The 23,631-nt window shown below is 51.2% G+C and overlaps 1 protein-coding gene across 1 annotated transcript; it reads left to right on the top strand.

Moving 5' to 3' along the window:
* Positions 1-1,136: 1,136 nt before the first annotated feature.
* On the top strand, positions 1,137-13,962 carry Efnb1 (ephrin B1). Its single transcript, XM_021654455.2, has 5 exons — positions 1,137-2,088; positions 10,349-10,626; positions 11,430-11,522; positions 11,714-11,839; positions 12,072-13,962. Exons 1-5 carry the CDS (start codon positions 1,961-1,963, stop codon positions 12,482-12,484), a joined length of 1,038 nt encoding a protein of 345 aa, XP_021510130.1. The 5' UTR covers positions 1,137-1,960; the 3' UTR covers positions 12,485-13,962.
* The last annotated feature ends 9,669 nt before the right edge of the window (positions 13,963-23,631 follow it).

Genomic DNA, 23,631 nt, shown 5'->3' on the forward strand with positions numbered 1-23,631 from the left:
CTACCTTTCTCACACCAAGCGGCGGCTCTTGCTAGTACCATACCTGTCCTTGTTTGTGTGCTCACATTCGAGTGCCAGGCTTGCACTTCAGGCTCCGAAACGGAGGCCTCCGCTTGTTCCAGGAATCTGCAAGTCTATAGAAGGCCAGCAGGGGGAGACATTAGCACGTGGGTACGTCCGCAGGGACCTGAGCAAGGCGAGTAGGTCAGACCGGGAGGGTCTGAGCTATGGGATTGAGCCAAATTATAAGCAAAGAGACAAGGAGGGGCGGAGAAAATGGGCCAGGGCTGGGAGACAAAGACGCAGATGGTGAGGCCGAGGCCAGGAAAAGCTGCAGTCCAGATTCTCAGGCCCCAGATGCCTGCTTTTGCTCTTTTAAAAGGCTTCTGCTCTGCTCCTTTTCCTCTCTGCCCTGGAGCTCTCTGTATAGCATGTGACCTCTTGTGACTGGCCTACCCCAGGCCCTTTAGTGGGCCTTCAGACAGGACTGACTAAATCTGTGTTGCCCGAGTTGAGGGTGGAGGCTCCTAAAGGGTTCACTCTCAAAGATGAGATTCTTAATGGCTTGGTCCCTAGATGCAAATAAATTCCTCCTCCCCTTTGGACACAGTACTTTTTCTGAGTGTCCACCACGCATAGCTACCACTTTTGTTGTGGTCAGTGCAAGGAAGGGGTGCATTTCAAGGACAGAAAGAGGGCCCAACAGAGTGTGCATACTGGGCTGGGAGCAGGCAGGCTGACTTGACCACAAAAGTGGGCACAGAGTGGGACTCTGGGGCTAGTACGAGTGTGCACGTGCATGCGCGCATTTGTGTCCCTGTGTGTGTGTCCGTGTACACTGCTTTCTGGATGCACTTGGGACAGGGCTTGTCTGGTCTAGGTCAGTGGGGCAATGTGTTGACCAGGTGTGTGAGGAAAGCAGGCCAGCAGCTTTTGAGAAGCGCCAACTTCCCAAGAACACCCTGGGAACTAGACTAAGCGGGACACAACCACAACCGCAAGAGATCGGTGCCACATTCAGATCAGTGCCATCGAGAGCTCAGCGTCCTTAAGAGCTCCCCGAAGCCCCACCTCTTCCTGCTCTGTGGGCGTGGTATGGGGCAAGGACCCCGCCACAGAGCTTTCTATTGGTTCAAAGAAGCAGGGTTGGCTTTGCGCTCGCCTGAGCAGGAGAGTAGAAAGCTCGGCGGCAGCGGAGGGAGTCTATGCGCGCTGGACAGCAATGTGGGGGGTGTGAGATTCGCACTGGCTGCAGACACTCTGGCTCAATCGCCATGGATTAAGGACTTGGCGACGGGGCTGCCGGGCTGCCCGGTGGAGGCTTCAGAGGCGCAAACTGATGGGACTGGCTTGCTCGGCAGGGCCGTACTAGTCTTTTAAGTACACTGAGAGGGGCCGGTGCTAAAGTAGAAGCTGTCGTGGGACGCGCGGCGCGAAGTCCTGCTGTGCCCCGGAGGAACGGAGTCCGTGCTAGAGGAACCCAGTAGGAAGCCTGGGGACCGAGCTCCTGTTGTTGGGAGAGACCTCCCTCTTCTTCCCGGAGGCATCAATCCCAGGACGGTCGAGGCGTCGGGGCAACCACTGAGCGCTCTGTGGGGAGACCCCGTCGGGGAGAGGACTCGCAGTCTCAAACAGTCTGGGAGAGCCGTTCGGAATCCGGCGGGATCACTCGGGGGGCGGCGAGCCCCCGTTGCGCCTGGTGCGGCGGAGAGGCCAGGGGACAGAGTCCTCGGAGGCCGCAGCCCATGCGCGGGCTGGGGACGCCTGCCCAGTGAGTCCTCCTGGCCAGCCGGGCGCAGGAAAGCGACCCCGAGGCCGGCGGGAGGGGAGTGCTTCAAGGCCGGCGGCTGCGGAGGATGGGCGCCTGAGTGGCTCTGAGCGCTGCGCGGCACGGGCAGGCGAGGCGAGCTTTGCTGAGGAGGCGCCCGGGGATCCTGAAGTGCATCCTGCTCCCGGGAAAATGGCCCGGCCTGGGCAGCGTTGGCTCAGCAAGTGGCTTGTGGCGATGGTCGTGCTGACGCTGTGCCGGCTTGCCACGCCGTTGGCCAAGATTCTGGAGCCCGTGTCCTGGACCTCTCTTAACCCTAAGTGAGTAACTTATCTGTCCTGGTCCCTGGGGGTGGGAAGCACTTTTTCGGTGAGGTTGTGCACCCCAAGTGCGTGAGGGGGGGTGTCTGTAGGAGGTGCGGCGTCTTATTTTATATCTGGCCTTTTCTAGTGTTTTCTTCTTGAGGGCAGTCGGGGCAGGGTGCAGAAGGGTGGGGTGGGGGCACTTAGCTGGGTTGTGACCCTTCGGTTAGGCCCTAGCCTCCCCAAGTCCCAGATCCAGTCGCGATGGTCACACCAAGCAGATAAGATGTCTAGGCGCTCGAGAGCGCACCGGAGAGCTGGGTGGGGGCGAGTAAGCAGCCCACCCCGGGGCCCCGGGAATGTGGAGGTTTTCGCCCCCAGCCACTCCAGGGGTGAGATCCAGGCCAGAACACGGGTTCCTCATTTGCTTAGGTGTCAGGGCGGCTCGGGACCTAGTGCTGGGGCTGAGTGGGCAGCGTCTGTATCCTTTCTCCAGCTCCCATTTTCGTTTGTCTTTCTTCCCTGTCTGTTTGCCTCCCTGTCTTTCTCTTTGCCGTCTCTTCTTGCACTCCCCCCCAACCCCCCGTTTCTCCCTGCTGGGGAGGTAGAAAGGCGGGCGCTGCTTCCACGCTCACAAAGGCGGCGGGTGGAGAAGGGCGGAGTGGAAGAGGGTTTGTTTGAGGAGGGGGTTCGATCCAGCGCTCATCGGGGGTCCAATTGAGCCAGACAGCAGAGCTTCTTCTAGAGCCAGCCAGGGCTGAGAATGGTAGCGGAGCCAGCGAGGGAGGTGGGTGTGGAACGTGTGATTCCTGTCCAGGCAGGTCCTCGCCCCCCCCCCCCAAGTCTGGAGAACCGTGCTTATATTTCTCCAATGGTTTGGGGGTGGGGTAGTGATATAAAGGAGGTCCTTTTCTTTCTTCTTCTCCTTCCCAACTCTGCCCCCTCCCATCTCTAAACAACACACACCTTTCAGGGCGGTGGCTCAGTGGTTTCTGGGCTGTTAGTGGGGAGTAGCCTAGGCTGTTGCGACCTCTGGACCTTTTTGCTCTTTTGGAGTCTAGGACTCAGAACTCAGGGTCATAATCGCTCTTCCCGTTTTCTGACAGTCTGGGCAGTGTATGCACAACACAGTTAGTGGAAAACCAGTGTGTGTGTGTGTGTGTATGTGGGGGGGTCGCGCTGGCTTGACCTGTCCCTTCTATGTATCCAGATTCCTGTTTCTGGAATTTTCGCCTGTCCACTCTTGTGGGTTCCCTGCTAACTTCCTAGGTTCTTGCCTGCATTAGCCCCTTTAGTCCTGGGGATGGTGCATCTCTCACCCCTAAAGTGAGAGAAGAGGGCTTCTTTTTTTCTCCTTGGGTTTAGGTAGGATCCTGTTACCTTTGGTGGCTAAAGGGGGGTCAGGGTAGAGAATTCTCCCGCCATACAAGGAAAGGGACTGGCAGGGATTTCTACTTACTGAGAAGCCTGTTTGGTCACTTTGCCTTAACTGCTGGGGCTCAAGTTTTTCTGGGGACCCTCTAGGCTGTTAAGCCCATGGGGGAAATCTTGTGAAATGCCCAGTTCTTAGCTGTAAGGGTGGAAGCTGGAAATGCTCCTTAGCTAGGAGAATTACAATCCTTCCTAGGGTAGCCCATCCTAAGGGCTCATGGGAGTGACCTAATTGCTCTCTTGGGGCAAGATACTGTGCAATACCACAGCTGGACAAGAGTTAAGGTTGCTGGGAGAAACAAGATCTATGAGAGCGTCCCTCTTTATGTGTTCTCTGCCTTTAGAGCTCTAGAGCAGTTTGCACACTTGAGAAAGCTGTGTCCCCTCTGGTCTCATCCTGTCCACCTCAAGCTGAGGCATCCTGGGGATTGAGACTGACTTTGGACTCAGTAGAACCTCTTAGATTCTACCCTATAATTGAGCAGATCCTGGAAACAGTTTGGACTGATCCTGGTGGTCACCCACCCCCATTTCATCTCTGCCCAGGGGTCTGTAATGCAGTCAGTCTACGTCTGCATTTGTTGGTACAGGGTGCAGGACGGGAGGACAGGACCCAGGGACTGCCCTCAGCTCTGGGGGGCTGCCTGTGGTCACCGCACCCAACCCTCAGGCTGCCACAGCTTTTCTAATGAACACTGTAACTCTGCTTCTCTATGTCCTGCCTGAGTTCTCTCTCTCTCAGGCCGGCATTGTTGCCCTCTCACACCCTGGGAGAGTGGAGCTCACCTCCCTCTCCAGCTAGGCTCGCCTGCTCTCCCTTTCTCACACTCCCTCTCACTCTTAGTCACTCTCTGCCTCTTTTCCTCAAGTCCTTTTGTTTCTCGCACATGCCCGTGCTCTCCCTCGCAGGCTCATTTTCTCTTATCCCTCCCCTCTTCCACTCCTGGCTTTTGGTCCCCTCTCCTCAGCCCTGTCAGGAGCTGGTACCCCTCCCTCTAAAAATCTCCCAGTGCCTGTAAACCCTGCTTAATTGCTTCCTCCTTGGGAAAAAATCAAAATAAAGAAGTGATAGGGTCTGTTTCTAGGTTCCAGGGCACACGCAGCCTCAGCCCAGGAGAGCTGGAAGGGCTGGCTTATGTCTGCCAGTCTATCTATCTCCTCAGCTGCTCCTAGGGGCTGTCCAGGTGGCACTCCCTGCGTGATAGGAGTTCCTGCTTCCTGGGCCCCTCCTCTCAGATTTGCCCCAAGAGTACAGGGTGGGAAGATGGCTTTGGTCCCACTGAAGGTTGGTGGAAATCAGAGCAAGCGTGTTGGGGGCCAGGCAGGGAGGAGCATGTCCTAAATGGTCTCAGGGCAGCCACCTTCCCCAGTTGCTTCCCCTCAGGAACTTGGGGAAGCCGCTAAGCCTCACACTTGAGTCTTCAAGCAAGTCCAGCTGCTGCAGTTCAGTTTCTCAGTCCCTTTCTGACCCTATACTGGCCCCCACTCAGGTTCCCCCACCTCCAAGGAGTGGGAATGTGTTTGAGATCACATTACAAACCTTCCCAACAATGGGGGTGGGAGGCCTCAGTTTGGCATCCAGGACCCTTGACTCCATCCAGCATGGGTGGGGCAGCTGCAGACCCCAACCCATACTTGCCTGCTACAAGCTAAAGTGTTGGTCCCAGCCCCCTCACAGCTGTTCTAGCTCACAGTCTTGGGGAGGCCAGGCCAAGGGACTTCTTTCCAGAGTGGCTAGGGACCCGACTATTCTGTTTTATGTCTGATTAGCCACAGGTGAGAGCCAGAGAGGCCTGGGAACCCAGAAGTTCCGAAAGGTTCCTGTTCCATGACCCCACCCAGGGAAGCTAGGCAAGGGCCGGAAGGGCCTGTGAGGAAGCTAACGTGGGGACTAAGTTGTAGGTTTTCTTTCTTCTCCTTGGGCTCTTGGGGCCCTCTGTTACCTTACCAGCTTGGATGCATGGGGGTGACTGGACCTTGGATACTGTTTGCTGTGCAGCACTGTTTTCTGGGGTTGGGGCTATGTATGGATTTGGTAGGCCAACCCAGAGGCTAAATGATTGCCATGGGAATACCAGGTTTGGGGGGTAGTTCACTCTGAGATTGTAAGGGGATCTGGAATGGGGCCTTCTCACCAACAGCATTCTTAGACTGTTAAAGTCCCTCCCCCTGCTCCCCACCCCCCGTATGATTTGATGGTGGTGGTTTGGGGTCAGGGTGCCAGCAAGCCAGAAGTATAAGCATTTTCAGTTTGCTACTTCTAAATGATACTGTGGTTGGCATGCTAAGTAATAGGCAGGTAGTACCTTGCTACTTACAATGCATTCTCATATATGATCTCATCGGGTACTCCCAACAGCCCTGGGAAGTAGGCCCCATTTTCCAGAGAAGGAGGCATATGCCCAGAAAGGGGAATTGACTTGTCTGAAGTCAGCCAGTGACTTGTTGAATCGGGCAGAACTGTGCAGTGTGCCATTCTTTCCATACCATCCTGCTGTGAGGAACAGGAATTCAAAGTGGGGTTTGAACCAGACCTCTCTGCCCCTGGTTTCTCCCTTCTCACCTCCCAGGCTGGCCTGCATCTGCTTTATGACTCAAGCTCTGCCTGTGTGGGGTAGTAGTGGTCCAGCTTCTTCTTCCTTTGACTTTCCTAGGCTTAGATCTGAGGGCACCCTGCACAGGTGACCTAGCCCAATTTGCTGACTGGCACTCTGCCCCTCCCAGCTCCGAGTAGCTCCTTTAGTTCCTCTCTGAGCCAGGAATCTCTCTTAGGAACTCCAGTAAAAACATGGCAGGGTGGGGGTTGTGGTTTAAACCCCAGTAGACTAGCTTTGGTCAGGTGGGACAAAGAGGCGGGCATAGTTCACGTAGGTGGGGAGGGTGACTTCCTCTAGGATTCTTCTGGCTTGCCTGCCTCCAACAGAGTTGTGTGTGTGCCAGGACCCAGCTGCTGTTCCTGCCCACCCACGCCTGGGCCGGCACTGCTGGGACACGCCAGGCCTGCTCCTGCTGCCTCTGGGGCTGGGTGGATCTGGGTGAGTGAAAGAGGAGCCTTTAATTTGGGGGCTCCCTACCCTAGCTGGGATGAGAGCAGACTTGAGTTCTGGCTTGGGGTCTGTCCCTCAAAAGTATTGCCATCCTGGGGTGAGACTAGGCCTGGTAGTGGTAGGGTCACCGAACTGAAATTGTGGCTAGAGGCCTCTACCACATTTAGACTTTTATGGCTGGGAATCGGGCTCTCCCATAAACCACTCTGGTAGAGCCTGAGGAAAAGGTTGGAGGGGGAAAGTCTAGGCCTTGTGGGACAAGAAGAGCTTTCTAGGCAGAAGTATCGCAGCTGCAAGTTCTTACCCTCTAGGTGGCTTACAGAAAGGGAGAAAGAAGCTTATCTGGACTAAAGGTGCATCTGGGAGGACCATTCCTTTCTCATCATTTCAGGGACTTGGAGCCCAGACCCTATGGGCTTTTCATAGCTCAGTATCCTTTTGAGTAGTTTACAGTGGCACTTCTAATGAGAAAGGCTGAGGGAGAGACTTCGGCTAGGAAAGGAGAGGACAGGCCACAAGAGTGGAACTGAAATAGTTCCAGCTGCCTTCCTGAAGTCCTTTTACTCCCTTGGGTGGCTCCCTGGGGTCCCAGGGCTATCAGAGGCTAGGGAGGGAAGGCCTCGGGTTGCTATGGCGACCTGCTTTAGGCTTCCTGCAGGGCCATGTCAATCCCCTTATTTTCTAGAAAAGGGCTTTGTCTGGGGGTGGCCCCAGGCAGGAAAGCTTGGCTTGATGATGGGGGGGTGGATAGTCCTTTCTGAAAGGTGGTGCCTAAAGAGTTTAAGTTAGCGGCCTTTTCCTCCTCATCTCCTCCCACTCATAACTTGGTAAGAAAGGGGGGGAGATAGGTAGGTTGCCCCTATTAAAGTACCAGTAACATTGTGCTTGGCTTTGGGCTTCACTTTCACTGGCTATACACCCAACCCTGTGATCCCATGTACTTTGGGACTTCTCATGGGCCTGCGCCTACGTGGAATTTGTCCAGTTAGGGAAAAGATGCTAAGAAAGCGTGGGATTGGGGTCAGCAATGCAGGCCTCATTAGACTCCTTTCCCTTCCACACTTTAGGAGAAGGTGAGTTTTCTTCAGCCGGCTGCTATGCAAATAAGCTGATGCATATTTATGAAGTCTGTTCACTGAGGTTGGAGACACTCTGAGGGGTGCTGGGGGCAATAGTCCTTTCTTCTTCCCCTCCCCCTACCATACAGACATCTGTTTCCTCAATGTGTCTGGGTTCAAAGTAGAACTCCAAGTAGCTAAAAGCTCTGTTCAGTCCTGGGGCTCTGGAGTCTGAGTGGATGGCAATGGAAGACTGTACCAGAGCAGACACATTTCTCTAGTAAGAAAGCCAGGGCTAAGTGGTTAAGGAAGTGAACTGTTTGTCTCCCATGTTCACGTCATCTGTGTAGCTGCATTTATATGTTGTGCTGGGGTGCAGTGATATAAGTATCAGACACTGTTGAGGTCCTGCTAAAGCCTGAGGAATTTGAGCTTTCCTCAATGGAAATGTTTCTCTGATCATCCATTTCTTCATATTAAGGGCCTGGGCTTGGTCTCTAGGGTTCCTTTGAGCTCTGAAGTGTTAGAAATGGTCTATTCTTGCCACCTGGGGAGGACCAGACGAAAGTAAAAAAAAAAAAAAAAAATGCCTTGAGGATTACAGAATCTTTGGTGAAACTTGTGGGCTTTGTATGGCAAAAAGGATGAGGGCATTCCATCTCAAATGTTTACTTGGGCTTCTATGCCCTGTTTGCTTACATTCTGTCTGCTGCAGAGCTGTAGAGTTAGAGACCAAAGAACAAAGCACCCCATTCTGGCTTTGACCCTCCTGTACATCAAGATGGTACCTCTTAGCTTGGTGGAACATCACATGACTCAGAAGGTTTTATTGTTTTGTTTTGTTTTGTTTCCCCATCTGCTTTAGCTACTTAGTCAAAACCCCTCCTTGCCTAGTAAGATGTAAGGGCATGTTTGACAATGTGAAGGCTTCTGCCCAGAGCTTTCAATATACCTTCATTGCTTGTTCCTACTGTGCTGTGGCCCTTAGGAGATGGAACATTATTGTAGTAGTCTGTGAGCTGGGGTTCTGTACCAACACACCAAATGACACCCTTTAGTTTATTCTTTGTATGCGTTGCCTTTAGGCCTCCATTGTTCTTTCGGCTAGAAGATCTATCACCAAGGGCACGAGACTCACACTGCTTGTTACGGCGTTTGAGGAATTTTCATGGAGCCCTGGATATCTTTTCTACCTTTTTGATATGTTCTCCTCTTCCCCATGCAGTCTGTAGGAGTCATCAGCAAGCCTGGAGTTTTGTCTCTCCCATTACTGTCCACTGTTACTATGTGCCAACGTTTTAATCATTCACCTAGTACCCACCTTCATTCTGATCTTTGTATGAACCGGTTCAGAGCATCACAGTATTATGGTCAGATAAGCTGTCTTTTCCCCCATCGATGCCTCCCACCCTGGCTACGTGAAGCAGCATCTTCACATGTAACCTACAGATAGCCTGGAGCTGTCTATGGCTGGACTGTGGGCTGTTTACTCTTTTGGTCCAAACCAGACAATCAAGTCCATGACAATCAAGTTGTATCTTCTCTTCCTAGATCTTGCCTAAGAAACAACAGAACTTAATGTTGGTATCTGATCCCCTAGATGGATTCAATCTTAGTGAGTACCTACTGCATTCTAGGTGTTCATCTACCCCCAATTCTAGGAGTTATGAGTGCTAGTTTATAAGTGAAGAAACTGAAGTTCAAAGAGCTTATCCTAGGCTATGGAGCTAGCAAAGGGCCTTGCTTTGGAATTTGTTTCCAAAATGTGCTCTTTCTGCCTGCACAAGCTGAGAAATGGCTAACAGAGCTTCACTTTTTTACTGTGATTTCCAGATTAGATAGTGAAGCCCAGCTTAAGGCATTTAGTCATCTCCTCTCGGAATCTGTAGTAGCTGCAGTGTAGAAGTAAGAGGTTAGATTACAGATATGTGGGATTCCTATGGTCCCGTCTTACATTAATATCTGCTATCCTTGCTAGAAGTACCCTTTCCTTACTTCCTTTAGTCATCTTAGGAGTGAGAGACTAGTTAAGTTTGGGGATTTAGGCTCTTGCACTGGGGGTCATGTAGAGCTGCCCCTAACAAGAGATGGGGCCATCAGATCCTGGCTCCATGGCTTTTTTCTGTCTCTCCCCATCATGCCCAAGATTAGCAAGATGGGGGCCAGATTCTAGGCAGGTTGGGCTCTCCTAGCCTTTGGCTGGGAGCTGTGGGGGTTGTGGCTAAGACTTGTGTGGGCTTGCTCTCTCTCTCTCTCTCTCTCTCTCTCTCTTTATCCCACTCTCTCTCACTCTCTTTCTTCCTCTCTCTCTGTGTCTGTCTGTGTGTGTGTTCAGCAGCAAGTAGCCTTTGAAGGAATGTGAATGTGCTGGGAAGTATGGGGAATAAGGCACCACCTCCAGGCAGTCCAGGTCTGACACATACGTACCTGGCCCATTTGGCCACGTCAGTCCCCCTGCGGAAATGCCCCATTAAGACAAAAGGGCTCCCCTAGCCAGCCATTGCCCCACCCTGCAAAGCACTGAAAGCCTGGCAGCCTTGCCTGTGGGCCACCCCTTCCACACCCTGCTGGCAGTATGCTTCTCTCTCCCCACCCCCAGCCCAAGGATAGAGGAAGGGCAGAAGGTAGAGATTTGCTATCTCCACCCAGAAGGACTGGTCTGTCCTTCATTGTCATATGCCTGGTTCTGGGATAGCCAGAGCTCCCAACGTTGAGGTTGACCATTTTCTTTCTTCTGGGCAGGTTCCTAAGTGGGAAGGGCTTGGTGATCTACCCGAAGATTGGAGACAAGCTGGACATCATCTGCCCCCGAGCAGAAGCAGGGCGGCCCTACGAGTACTACAAGCTGTACCTGGTGCGGCCGGAGCAGGCAGCTGCTTGCAGCACTGTGCTTGATCCCAATATATTGGTCACTTGCAACAAGCCACAGCAGGAGATCCGCTTTACCATCAAGTTCCAGGAGTTCAGCCCCAACTACATGGGCCTGGAATTCAAAAAGTACCATGATTACTACATTACATGTGAGTCCGCACCCACCCGTTGTTGGCCCTTTCACTAGGCTTTCTCTCTGCCTTCCTGCAGCCTCCTTGACTTTGGATAGGCAACTTCTTAGTGGTGCAGTGATACTACCTGCACACACAGGATCTGATCCCCTTTGAAGACTAGCATGCTGTGCCTGGCCTTGGAATTCTGTTCCCAACAGGAAGCACACTACTGCTTGTCTTGGTTGCAGGGCATGGATGGGAAAGGCATTCTTGCCATGTTGCTCTTTCTGCCTTTCTTGAATGGCAGCGTTGCCAGAATCCTTTGGGATTAGCCAGCTTTTCTGCTTTTTGCAAGGAGTGGGGTGCATGGGTCTAGGGCCCCAAGAGGTGAATAGGGTTAGGGTATAGCTCAGTGATAATGTGTGACTAGCATGTGTGAGGCCCTGGTTCAATCTTTAGCCACTGCCCTCCTCCTCTGCCCTACCTCCACAAAGCCATGCATGGGTACCTTCCCTCAGATCACACAAGGAATTGATGGGATAAGTTGACAGAGACTTTAGCCTGGCTTGGCTCACACTTTTGTAAGATTCCTTCCACTCTAGGACAAAGCCTTTCTAGTGGTTCTTTTCATCTGGGCAGCATCTCCCAAAAAGAAGGTGCAACTTAGTGTTGCCCCAGGACCAAGGCCTAACCACAAGGAGTGTCCTTAGCAGAGGGGGACTCTTTATGGGCATGGCAAGCTGAGTTACTTCCTATTGGGTGGGAGATAGAAGAGTGTGTCATGCTCCACTCCTGATCATTGTTCTTCCGGTTTCTGATTTCTCTGCCTTTTCCTGCAGCAACATCCAATGGGAGCCTGGAAGGGCTGGAGAACCGGGAGGGAGGCGTATGCCGTACACGTACTATGAAGATTGTTATGAAGGTTGGGCAAGGTGAGTGCCCAGTTAGGCCTTTGGGACACCCGTGTTGGCAGCTGTTTGGGGTGTGTTGCTAGTGGGGAAATGTTCAGAGGGTTAGAGGGACAGAGTTCTAATAGTCAGGTCCTTCTTAGCCCACCCAAAGTAGCCGAGGGTAACTATACTGGCAGAGTCCTCCATCTCATCAGTCTTCCCTCTACCCTCAGATCCAAATGCTGTGATGCCTGAACAGTTGACTACCAGCCGTCCAAGCAAAGAGTCAGACAACACTGTCAAAACAGCCACACAGGCTCCTGGTCGGGGACCCCAGGGTGACTCTGATGGCAAGCATGGTAAGTATGTATAGATATTCTTCAGAGGGCATTGCTCATGTACCCACTCAGCCCTGCATCTAAAGAAGGGCCTGCAGCCTCCCCTCCTCAGGACATGCTGTATACCTCTGGTGCATGTGCTTGGCAGCAGGGACCCAGATAGTTTCTTCGGCCCCAAGGTGGTGTTGCGTGCTGCCATTATCGAGTGCATCATTTTCTCCTGCCTGACACTGATTCCCTTCCCTTTCCTCAGAGACTGTGAATCAGGAAGAGAAGAGTGGCCCAGGTGCAAGTGGCGGTGGCAGCGGGGACTCTGACAGCTTCTTTAACTCCAAGGTAGCATTGTTCGCAGCTGTGGGTGCTGGCTGTGTCATCTTCCTGCTCATCATCATCTTTCTGACAGTCCTACTACTCAAGCTCCGCAAGCGACATCGCAAGCATACACAGCAGCGGGCGGCTGCCCTCTCCCTCAGTACCCTAGCCAGCCCCAAAGGGGTTAGTGGTACGGCAGGCACTGAGCCCAGCGACATCATCATCCCCTTACGGACTACAGAGAACAACTACTGCCCCCACTATGAGAAAGTGAGTGGGGACTACGGGCATCCTGTCTACATTGTCCAGGAGATGCCACCTCAGAGCCCGGCAAACATCTACTACAAGGTCTAAAGATCCAGCATGGTCTCAGGCTCTACGGGACACATGGCCTGGACTGGCCTCTCTCTTTTCCCCCACACCCGTCCCCTTGCCAGCTGTGCCCACCTTTATATTTAGTTTTGTAGTTTCTTGGCTTTTATAATCCCCCATTTTTCCTGCCCCCCGGGCTTCGGAGTGGGGTGCTTGTGCCCCCAATCCACATGCTCTTGTGCCTTCCCCCTCTGGCCAGGCCTCTGGGCTCTGTGGGGGTGCCCTTTCTTGGAGGGCAGGGTTGGACACTGATGGACTAAAGGCAAGGAGACAGCCCCCTGGCCCTGCCCCCTCCTCATCCCCTTTACCCATTCGATCCAGGACTGCTTGTCCACTATCATCACTGTTTTTAATGTTTTCGTGTTCACTTTTTTTTTAATTGTCAACTCATTTTCATCTGTTTTTTGAAAAAAAAAAAAAAAAAAAAGGAAAAAATGTACAAGGCAGCCCCTCCCCAGGCTTTCTGAGTCTGGCTTGACGGAGTATAAGTGGGCCTGGGGCAGGATGTGGCCAGCCAGGAAGCATAGGATGGCATTTCTTTTATAGACTTCTCAGTATTTCAGGAGAGTGGGGGAGGGTAAGCCAGGGCTATTTCTGCCTATGAGGGAAGAGGAGACTGCCACTGGGCAAGGTGTCCCACCCTCTCCTTCTGACCCTCATAATACAACGCTGTTCCTAGCAGTAGGATAGTGACTACCACCCTTTTACCAAAAAAAAAAAAAAAAAAAAAAAAAAAAAATCCCTTCCTTGTGGGATTCTTGGGCATCTCCTGCCTCCTTCACTCTCACGGTAATTAATGTCTTAATTGGCTGTTGCCTGGGGAACAAGAGAGCTGCTGCAGGCAGATGACCTCATGGGGGGTGGAGGGAGGTGAGGTGCCCAGGTGGCTATTTGCCCTGCAGAGCTGAGAGTTTCCCCACCACCACCACCACCCTGTTCTCTCCTCACCTTTGACATCTTTGGTTTGGAGGGGAAACAGAGGTTCAAGATGGAGATCTAAGCGGGTGTAAGGCCAGGTGGCCTGCTCCTTCTCTGGGTTCTAGTTCCAGTAAGCACACAAACCCTCACTCACTCAATATGGTTCCCACTGCCCCCACTACTTTTGAGCTGGGGCCTCGAAAGAGGAAGAGGCTTGCTTGGGGCTGGGCCAGCCTGCAGTGCACTTTGACCCCAGCTCCTTGCCAGCACGGCTGCTAACAGGCTGCCTTACTCAAGTGCGCCTTGCAGGCACTCCCAGGGCTGCTATGCAAGGAGCTGGGCTTTACACCACCCACCTCCACACTGCCTCCTGGCCAGCTGCCCACCCCAGTGCCAGGTGGGAGAGGTAGCAAAACAGCCAGCCCCTTCCAGGTGGCAGTCGGGAGGGATTTTTGTTTTTGTTTCTGTTGCCATTTGTGTAAATACTAGTCTTTTTGGAAGAAATAATGTAAAGATGTTTTGTATAAACTCTGAATTATTTTCTTGTTGCTTTTTTCTTAGAAAAAAAAACCTGAGAACTAAAAAAAAAAAAAAAAAAAAAAAAAAAAATTAACCACATGGAGAAATGAGTGTAAACTAGTGTCATGATGTCAAGGAATGAAGTGTTACAGTGTGTATGTGTGTGCCTGCGCTTGTATGTGAGAGAATTTCTTTGCTGAACCAGAGATGATCACGGCAGGTGGCTGTCCTGTGAAGTAAGAGGTTTAAAGTGCCCATGCCTTCCCTGCTGCTTGCCACCAACTAAGTGCCTCTGCCTCTTTGATCTGCTGTCATGGAGCCTGAGTCTATCCCTCCACCCTGTCTGTCCTGTCACCTCTGTGGCACAGACCATAGGCATCTGCCCAAGCTGGCAACAAGGCTCAGGCAGAAAGGGTTGATGGGGAGGGGTATTCCCACGGGTAACCTGGGTGTGTCAGCAGGTACTGCCACCACCTGGCCGGGACTAAATGTGGAACCTGCTGGCAGGCCAAGCCCTGTCCTGCCCCAAGAATGCCAGGAGCTGGAGAGACACAAAGTCCAAAGATGGCCCACTGGGCACTCGGGGCACTTCAGACTGCCCATTTCGCCTCTCAGCCAAAACAATCTTCCTTTTCCTGTCTTCACAATGGGGCCACACCAGGGGTGCCACCGTGGCTGTCAGTGAAAGCCCCAAAGCTAGAGCAGCTCTGGGTGTCCAGGCTCCCTTCCACAGGCAGATGAGTAACTAACTTGTTCAGGTTAGAGAGGGTGGTGAGGGTCCTAAACAGGGTTTGGTTTCCATCCTTTGACAAGAGGTTCAGGCTTACAGATCCCAGAGCAGCCTTTGAGCCTTGTCAAGGGACTGCCTCTGGCAATGGCTAAGACAGATATCAGGGGAGGAGGACAAGTGAGATCCCACCAGCTAAAAATGGGTAAGAAGGTGATAGAGGAAAGAAGGAGGAGGTGATAGAGGAAAGAAGGTGAGGAAGGGATCCAGCCCCGGAAGCCCAATGGAACAGGCAAAGAGCTGGCCTAGCTCCCTGGTTAAGTGAGGAGCACATAGAGAAGGAAGGGGGAGGAGAGCCTGAAGACTATGGGGGTGGGGAGGGGAAAGAGACTGGGCTAAAATAGGGATGGGCCAGTCTGGGGTGCTGCTGGAGCCAGCTGGGGCAGAGTCTGATGACTTGGGTTTGTCATTAACCAAAGGAAGTGCTTGGATCAGATCAGGCCTCTGCTATGTGACTGCTTGCCCAGAGTGGAGCCCAACCTGGGCCAAGGGTCTCTCACCAGGGCTAGCTCTGGACAGGGTTATTATCTCTGACTGACCTCGGATGAGTCTTAACCTGGACTTTCCAATAGAGTGTCCTTCTGCAGTCCCCAAACCTGGCCTAGGGTGTCAATTGCCTTTGCCCCAGTAGTGAAGGGGTGGGGTTGGGGAATGGAGGCTAGGATCCCAGAAGTAAGATGTGGGAATATACAGAAAAATTAGAGGACCAAGGAAAGTCTGGGCAGTCTACCCAAAGCCCAGAAAAGCTGCTGGCAAGCTTTTTCCTGGCATGAATGCAGTGGCTAGTACTGCTTACTATGTTGTGTCGTATATAGACAGAGACCATCCCCAGGAACCCACCTGCACTTTTTTCCAAATTGGTAACATAGTCTAACTCCCTGAGCTGCAGAAGATGCCCTGTGAAGGTGGCGGGTAGGGAAATTTCTTACCTCATATTTGACTGAGAGAACTGAAACCCTACGAGGTGTAACTTACCCCAAATATACACCAGTTGAAGAGGGTCATAAGGATGGTGAGAATGAAGCATATGACTGTACTACTCCCCACTCCCCCCATTTGCCTCTTGTCTTCCTGGGGAGGGGTCCAGTGCTTGACAAACAGGAGTTCTCACCCAGTTCCCTTACCCTTCTGTCTGAGTCAGGGAAAGGCCAGGTTTAGCTACCTGGAGGCAGGAAGGGTAGAACTCCAAAGCAGCCCCTCCCTCTGCTCTCCTTCCTGTCCCAGCTGGGCCCAAGCTCCTGGTGAGTCAGAGATAGAGGATGCTTTCCTGGTGAGTGTGGGGCTGCCCGGCTTCCCCTGCAAGCAGAACCCAATTGACCTATGAAATCAAATAGAGCAGGTGCTACCCCTAGGCCTTTGTTTACCTGACAAGGGATAGACAGGCTTTGAGAATTTGAAGGCCGAAGCTCCTTTGAGCTTCTTGACACCCAGTCAATTTTAAGACCCTAGGATGCATTTCCAAAGTTTTTGGGATGTGGCTGGCCTGAGACCCTCTAAGCAGGGCCATTAAAATGGGTCCAGAAATCAAAGGAGGGTTGTGATCCACCTGGGGATGTCCTAGGGTGGACCCTGCTAAGCAAGTGGCCCTCTGGCCAGGTGGCATCAATCACTCTTAGAAATCTAGCTCACCCACCTGTTTGCCTGACCTTTTGTCCTACCTGGACATGTAGCAATCCTAGTGACACCCAGGCTCAGTCAGCCTGGGGACTGTCCTTGTCCATCTGCTGTTCATGGTACAGCTGGCTATCAGATCTGGAGGACCGGGGACCCAGCTGGTCCTTGTGTTGGCTTCCCCTTTGGGAAGCAGCTGAGGGGGGAAATCAGCACCTGCCCAAGATAGAGGTCACAGAGCCCCAAATGAAAGTAATCAAAGGGCATGGAGAAAATAATTGTGGGTTCTGATTCCAATGGTTTATTATTTATCTGGCAAAGAGAGAGGGAAATGGAAATACTGGAGATTGTGCAGAATAAGAAATGATTGAAGGTCTATGGGAAGGTGAGAGGACTTTGCATTGGGGCCATTTGATTCAGAGAAAGAACCCCAGGCTTGTGAGCCACTGAACACCTGAGGGCCTGTCCCTGCTCTGCCATTACTCCTCTTTTGACCAGGCCTCTGCATTTTTTTGTGATCATTTATCTCTCTGACAATGCAGAGATTTGTTCATCTTCTTAAAAACAATTACAACAATAATAGGTGAGATTACTGATTCTAGGCTCCACATGTTCTAGAAAAGTCTTTTAGTAATTAGCTAAATTATTTCAGCTTATGTTGTGACTGGGTGGTAGGAATGTGAGAGGCAGATTAAACATATGCAGATTCAAAACTGGGCTTCTAAAATCAGTCATTCATCCATGCATTTTTTTTTTGCCAAAAAAAAATGTTGAATACATGGCACACTTCAGATATTTCAGTGAGCAGTGTAGTGGATAGTTGGGCATACCTTGGGGCCCTGTGTGCTGTTTTCATTATAATTGGACAAAGCTGGCTGCTTGCAAGGTTCCTAAGAGGTTATTCTGCTGCCCTTATGCTAGTCTGCTTCTTCCAGTGTGCCTCCTCTCATGACAGCCTCAAACACTTTCCGGAGGCTATAGGAATGAGCTGCCCAGCAGCTGCCGGTCCCAGCAGCCACATGGCTGTAGGTGATGAATAGAAGCTGGTTTCTGAAGAATTTCCCATTCTGTTCAAAGCCAGAGGGAAAGAGCCCATGGGACAGTTCCAGGTTCTAGGAGAAACAAGGGGATTACCATGGTGGCTGAATTTTACAGCTCTTCCTCTTAGGGAGAAATCAGGAGGCAGAAATGGTACAGCTAGCATTTTGCTTTTATCTACTTGCCACCTTTCCAGATCTAACCTCTCATGAAGGAACTGAGGCCTAGAGACTAGAAGACTCTTCCCCCATTGGCACACAGGAGCTCACTCCTTCTGAACTTCAGGAGGTGGGTGGGAGGGGGAGGAGGAGGAGAGGAGACTAGAGAGTCCAGTCAGGTGCACACAAAAAAGGGCTGCAGGGCCCTGAGCCAACGACATCTACATATATGTAGAGGAAAATGTGGATCTGGGGGAGTTGAGCCTGGTTCAAAGCTTAGAAAACGCACTAACTGCGCATTTCTCCCTAGACACCACTCTTGCAGGGCACCTCACACAGCTCTGAAGCCACTCACCAGCTTGACAACATCTGTAAGGGCCTTTGACCCACTGGTTTGTGGCATAGACTCTGAATTGGGCAATCCAAGGCTAAGCAGAAGCTTAAGGAACCAATGCTCCCCCCACCCATGGTGAGTGCTACTGTCCAGCATTCCTGGGCACACTTCAGGGCAGGCTCCTCCATCCCCCTACTAGGTTGCTTGGGACCCTTCTGGCCAGCCTGACAGTTAGCTGTCCCTGCCCTGTCTTCAGTCCCCCTGCACACACTAATAGCCATGGCAGTAACATGCTTTCACATGCAAATTGCTATGGAATTCTCAGCCCCTGCCAGTGCCCCAGCCCCCAAGGCCTCCCCCTGGGCAGATTCAGAGAAGAGAATGGAATCTTTCAAGCTGTTAGAGCATTTTGAGACCTTGGAGTCCAGCCCCCTTGTTAGATGGATGGGAAAACTGAGGCCCAGAGAGGGGAGACAGTAACTGCCCAAGTCACGCAGAGAGTTCACCGGACTGGCCCACACACAGGTCTCCTGACTTCCAGTCCATTGCCTCTTCAACACCCACCAGGCCCCCTCCCATCTTGCTTGCTTACTATGGGCTCAGGGATCCCCCTCTCTCTCTGGCGGTGCCATAGTTTTTCCTAGGCACCCCTCTGTGGGGCCTGGGAGTGTGAAATCTGGAAAGAAAAGGCCAGAGGTGTCTGTGACTTAGCGCATTGCTCAGGGAAGGGAGCCATTCTCCTTTGAAACAGGCAGCAGGAGGGTTTACTGGCTGTTCTCTGCCTCTCATCCTCTGATTCAGGCCAAACTACTCCCCTAGCCCAGCATACTTACTGAGCCCCAACAAGCCTGCTCCAGTCCAAAGCCTGTAAGGCCTCCCCAGGTGTGTACATTCTGCTCCCTGCTCCAGGGAGCTCCTACCAGCAATGCCTGGGCCCTGGGAGGTCCTGAGAACTCTGGTCCCAACTGGGGTATGAAAAAAAAAAACACCTCTCCCTTTTCTCCAGTTTCCTTCAGCTGAACAAGGTGGAGGAATTTTCTGAAATGAGCTTTACAAGGGAACAAAAATTAACATCAAAAGAGGAAAAGAGAGGAAGGTCCTTGTCCATCTCTGCTTACCTTTCAAATTATCGTTCATGACCCCACTCCTCAGCATGGTTTAGAGGGTCCTGGGTGATCTAGACCTTTTCATGTCTTTAGCATCTCACCTCCACACTTCCCTACCACACACAGCTTTAGCTATGTACCCACCAACCTACTCATGACACCCAACCACCAAAGACAACCTTAAGGCTTTCCACACCCACATCTAGCAGCCAGCAATCCTTGGCTGGTGGCCTGGCAGGCTCCTACTGATCTTTCCCACACATGTCTGACCCTCATGGAAGCCAGGCTGGCACTCTTCTTAGCATTCAGAGTTCTGCAGTTTATACCATCTGCACCTGTCTACTTAGACTAGATGGTGAGCTTCTAGAGGGCAGGAACCTGTGTCCAATTGCTTCTCACCTTAAGGGATACTTAGCATACAGCTTAGCACAAAGGCAATGTCAATAAACCTTTGAAATATTGATTCAATTGAAAGGGCTTGGCTGGGCTGGGACAGTGATCCTGGAGCTCTGTTCTTGCCCTCCACTGCTCACATGATTCTCTAGCCAATCCAGGGACACAATTTCTCATTATATTAGCCTGCAATAAACACTAACATTTACTGAATACTTATTATGGGCCAGGCACCTTGCTCAACATGTGAATTCCTTCATTGACACCTCCTGTTGCACTGATGTCTCGTTGAGGTCCCTATCTGAGACAGGACTGTGATTAGCTTATTTTATGGTTGAGGAAATAGAGAATCAGAGAGGGAAAGTACCTTGCTCTTACGAACATCACTAGTAAGCTATAGAGCATGGGTTTGAACCCAAAAGACCCGAATCCAGAGTTCAGATTTTAGACGAATGAAGAAAAGGCTGTTCTTAGCCTGATGGGGTCTAGGCTCTCTAGGACCTGTACCTTTGACTGCGGCCATATTTCCAGAAGCAGGGTAGTGTGGTCGTTAGGAGCCCAGTATCTGGATTAGGCTACCATGGTTCACACATCAGCTTTGCCCTGTTCTAGTGAGGAACTGTAAATCAAGTCATTTCAAGTCTGCTGCACTTTTGTTTTACATCCAGCAGATAAGACTGAGAGAAGCTGCCATCTCACAGGCCACAGTGAGGATTAAGGAAGCCAGAAGTGATAGGCTGCAAGCTCTTCCGGGCTTAGCAAGATTGGATGTGATTCCCAGGTTGCTGTGCCCCTTGCAAGAACTTGGAGTCGGGATCTAGAGACTTGCTTCTAGATGTGACTCTGCCACACACACCCAAATGTCATCTCTTCTCTTCAGGCCTGCATTCTAACATCTGCTGAATATGAATAGGATGATGTTCGCAGAACTCCTTTGTAACAAGCAGCAACCATGCTTCAATGCAAGGAGCCACCATTTCCTACTAGAATATGCACAGCTCTGGAACAGGGGGGCCTGGGCCTCAGCAAAAGCTGGTCAATAGTGAATAAGCAAATATGTTTTCTGCTCCCTGCCCAGCCAGTCTTTTACAGCCAGAACACCAGTTCTGAAGCAGGCCCATTCACTCCCAGGGTGGCCTAGAATCCTTCTGGGAAGGCAGAAAGGATGCAGGAGTCAGACTTTTCTTCCCATCCTTTGTAGGGTCACTGGAGTCCTGAGTTCTGTTTGATGGGATGTCTTTTACAGTAGCTGGCTCCTTTTTATACTGTCACACTGATGAAGAGGGAACTAATAAGGCCTTTCTGAAGTCTACTTAGTCAGAATTAGTTCCTGCACCAAAGAAGACCATGTATAGTAGGGACACTAGTCACAACTGTACGTATTTGACAGTGACATTCTAATATCAAGAAGTTGGCACACAACTGTGTCTTTCCAAACACTTTTCATAATTGATTTATGTGCACAAATGCATGTAGATATACAAACAGGCGGGGGTATTCACATGTGCATATGCATATGCAAATACAATACACATACGTGTCTGTGTGCACATACACGTACCTCTAATAGCATTTTCTAAGTCAGTGTAGCATATAGTAAATGCCACCATAAAAAAAAAAAAAATCCTCCCTGGTTCTCCTCAGGAGTTTTACATGTGTTCTACTTGACTCACATTGGATTATACACAGAAGACCCTCACAGTAACTCATCTCCCTCCCTCATTTATGACATGCAGATGCTAGAAGATGCAGAGAGGTAACGCCTGTCAAGCCCTTATTGAGTGCTACACATATCATAACTGTTCTATTTTTCTTGTTTGCTGCTCCACTGCCTGACACATGCTAGGTGCTTAAGTGAGTTTGGTCTAAGAAAAACCTTTATCTGATGCCTTCAACAAAGAGAAGAGGCCACCAAGGTTCAGGAGAGAGGAAGAGGTGGGATTGGAATTCAGGTCTCTGACCTTCCCCTGTGATCTCTTGGGACAGCAGGTGTTGGGTGGGGAGCAATCTAGTAGATTCCTGGAGCTGGAGATCCTTGGCTCTTTATTATCTTTACTCTCATCCTGAGGATGAGAAGGTATCCAAGGCTGGGCCAACTGGCCTGAATCCTCCCCAGTTTTTTGCCCTCATTCCCTCTATTCTGGGCTCTAGTCTGGCCCAGCCAAAAAGGAAGGTTAATTAACCATCTAAATAGACAGAGCCCAGAGGCCATGTGCAGCCTGCAACAGAGCTGGGGTCCCAATAGGACCCAAGCCTGAGGCAGCAGCACCTGCAGAGGGCTGGCTGGGAAGGGGCCTGGAGAGGAAAAGCCCAGAGAACAACTAATGCAATGATTGATGGGGAGGTGAGTGGAGCCAGGCCAGCCCCAGGCCCTCAGAACTCCAGTACAGTCCTACTTGTAGCCAACTATCCCTGAAGCTTCCATTACCCCCATCCAATCCTGGTCCCCACACCAGCAATGGGGCCATGCCCCTCTCAGCATTCTGGCTCTATAGTCTGCGGTCCTGGGCTTCTAAAACCATAGAACCTAAGAGGTGGGCAGCCGGGGGTGGGGCGGCTATCCCCAGGCTCCTGCCTGCTTATTATTGTAAGGGCTAGTTCTCTAATCAAAACTGCCCAATTACCTAAGGGCCCCTCTGATTAATATTCCATGATAACAGGAACAGGTCACATCTGGCTGCAGGAGCTAGAATTTGACACTCCAGGAGTCCTGTGATTGGTCTGCAAGAAGAATAATAAACTTCCTTTCTCCTTCCCCCTTTCCTTTCTTTCCATTCCAAGGTTCCCTTTTCCCCTACCTCCTCTTCCTCAGTCCTGTGTCTATCTCTCTTCCCTTGCATCTGAGGCCCCTACTATGCCCTTCGCCTTCTGTTAAGGTGCAGTTCCTGTTGTCTCCTTCTTTGCCAAGCTTCCTCTTTGGTGTGAAAGCATCCCCAATTAGCGGAAATGGGGGATGAACAGGGAACAACTTGGCATCCTTTAAACACAGTTTCCTCAAATATCCCTAAACCTACAAGGGAGGTAGTATTCTCCGTGGTTATTGACAGGGGACCTATGTGGCTGAGAAGGCCCAGGATTCCACAGGTTCAGTCATTTAGTGACAGAACTTTCTGCTTCCCTAAAGCCCACCCTGATTTTCTGAGGATGGCTTTTGTCTGTGGATGCTCAGAAAAAGGCAGGACTCAAGGACATTGCACAGACATAGGGTTCAGGACAGCCCCCCTCCCAGGCTTCTAGTGCATTCTAGCTGGGATTTGGGGAAAGAATGAGCCAACAATTTTTAGTAGCACCCCACACCCTAGACAGAAGACTAAGCAATATCCACATTAGAAGGATAGAGGTGAATAGAGGCCCTGGATCTGCTGCCGCTTTGGTGAACTCCTTCCATTTGCAGTTGCATGAATGGTGATGTGTGGAAGAGGCTTCCCATCACACCTGCAGGCAAGGGACTGCCAACATGCCCTCCTTTGGCCTACCCCAAACACCAGACAGAGCCCAGCTGCTGGTGTTTATTCATTCACTCTTCACTGGGAAGACTGCCTGGGTGGGGATAGGGGTGGGGGCTGGGTAGGGGTGGGAGATGGGGGTAGGGGTAGGGGTGAGGGTAGCAAGCAAGAGCCATGGCTGCTAGTGGTGGCCAGGAAGGATTCTCCTTCAGGCAGCCCTAACCATTGCTATTCAGTCCTCTGGTCAAGCTTACTCCCAATACACCGTGAATCTCTGTGGGAAAAAGGAAGGCAGCCTCTATAAATCAGGGCTAGCAGGAAAGGCTGATCTCCTGGGAAATCAGATACTACATTTAAGAGGTATATAGATTTTGCCCCCCCACACACACACCTTCTTCTGAACTTGAGTTTAAATGACTCCATGTGACTTCTGGGCATACTGGATATTTGTGCTGGGCCCCCTGCAAGAGAGAAGAGAAAGATCAGTATTTTCCTTTCTGCTGTTGATATAGCTTTATTGTTATGCTCTAGGATTGACTGTAACAGACAACTGATCCTACTGCCCAATTATTGTCAGAAAGCAGGACTTAAGATCAACTACCCGAAACCCGAGATCATCAGCATTGGCAGACGGCCCCCAGCATTCAATTGGTTTTTCTCCAACAATTTAATACAGCAGGTCAAATCATTCAGTTACCTGTGGGTGCAATTTGCAACTAATTCATCTTGGAGGGTTCACTGGGAATCTATATTGCCTAAATTAGATGTTCTAGGGGTGTTTTATTGAGAGTTTTTAAATGGCCACAGTGGCAATTGGTA

This window comes from Meriones unguiculatus, chromosome X (assembly GCF_030254825.1).
Source record: "Meriones unguiculatus strain TT.TT164.6M chromosome X, Bangor_MerUng_6.1, whole genome shotgun sequence".
In the NCBI taxonomy this organism is placed as follows: domain Eukaryota; kingdom Metazoa; phylum Chordata; class Mammalia; order Rodentia; family Muridae; genus Meriones; species Meriones unguiculatus.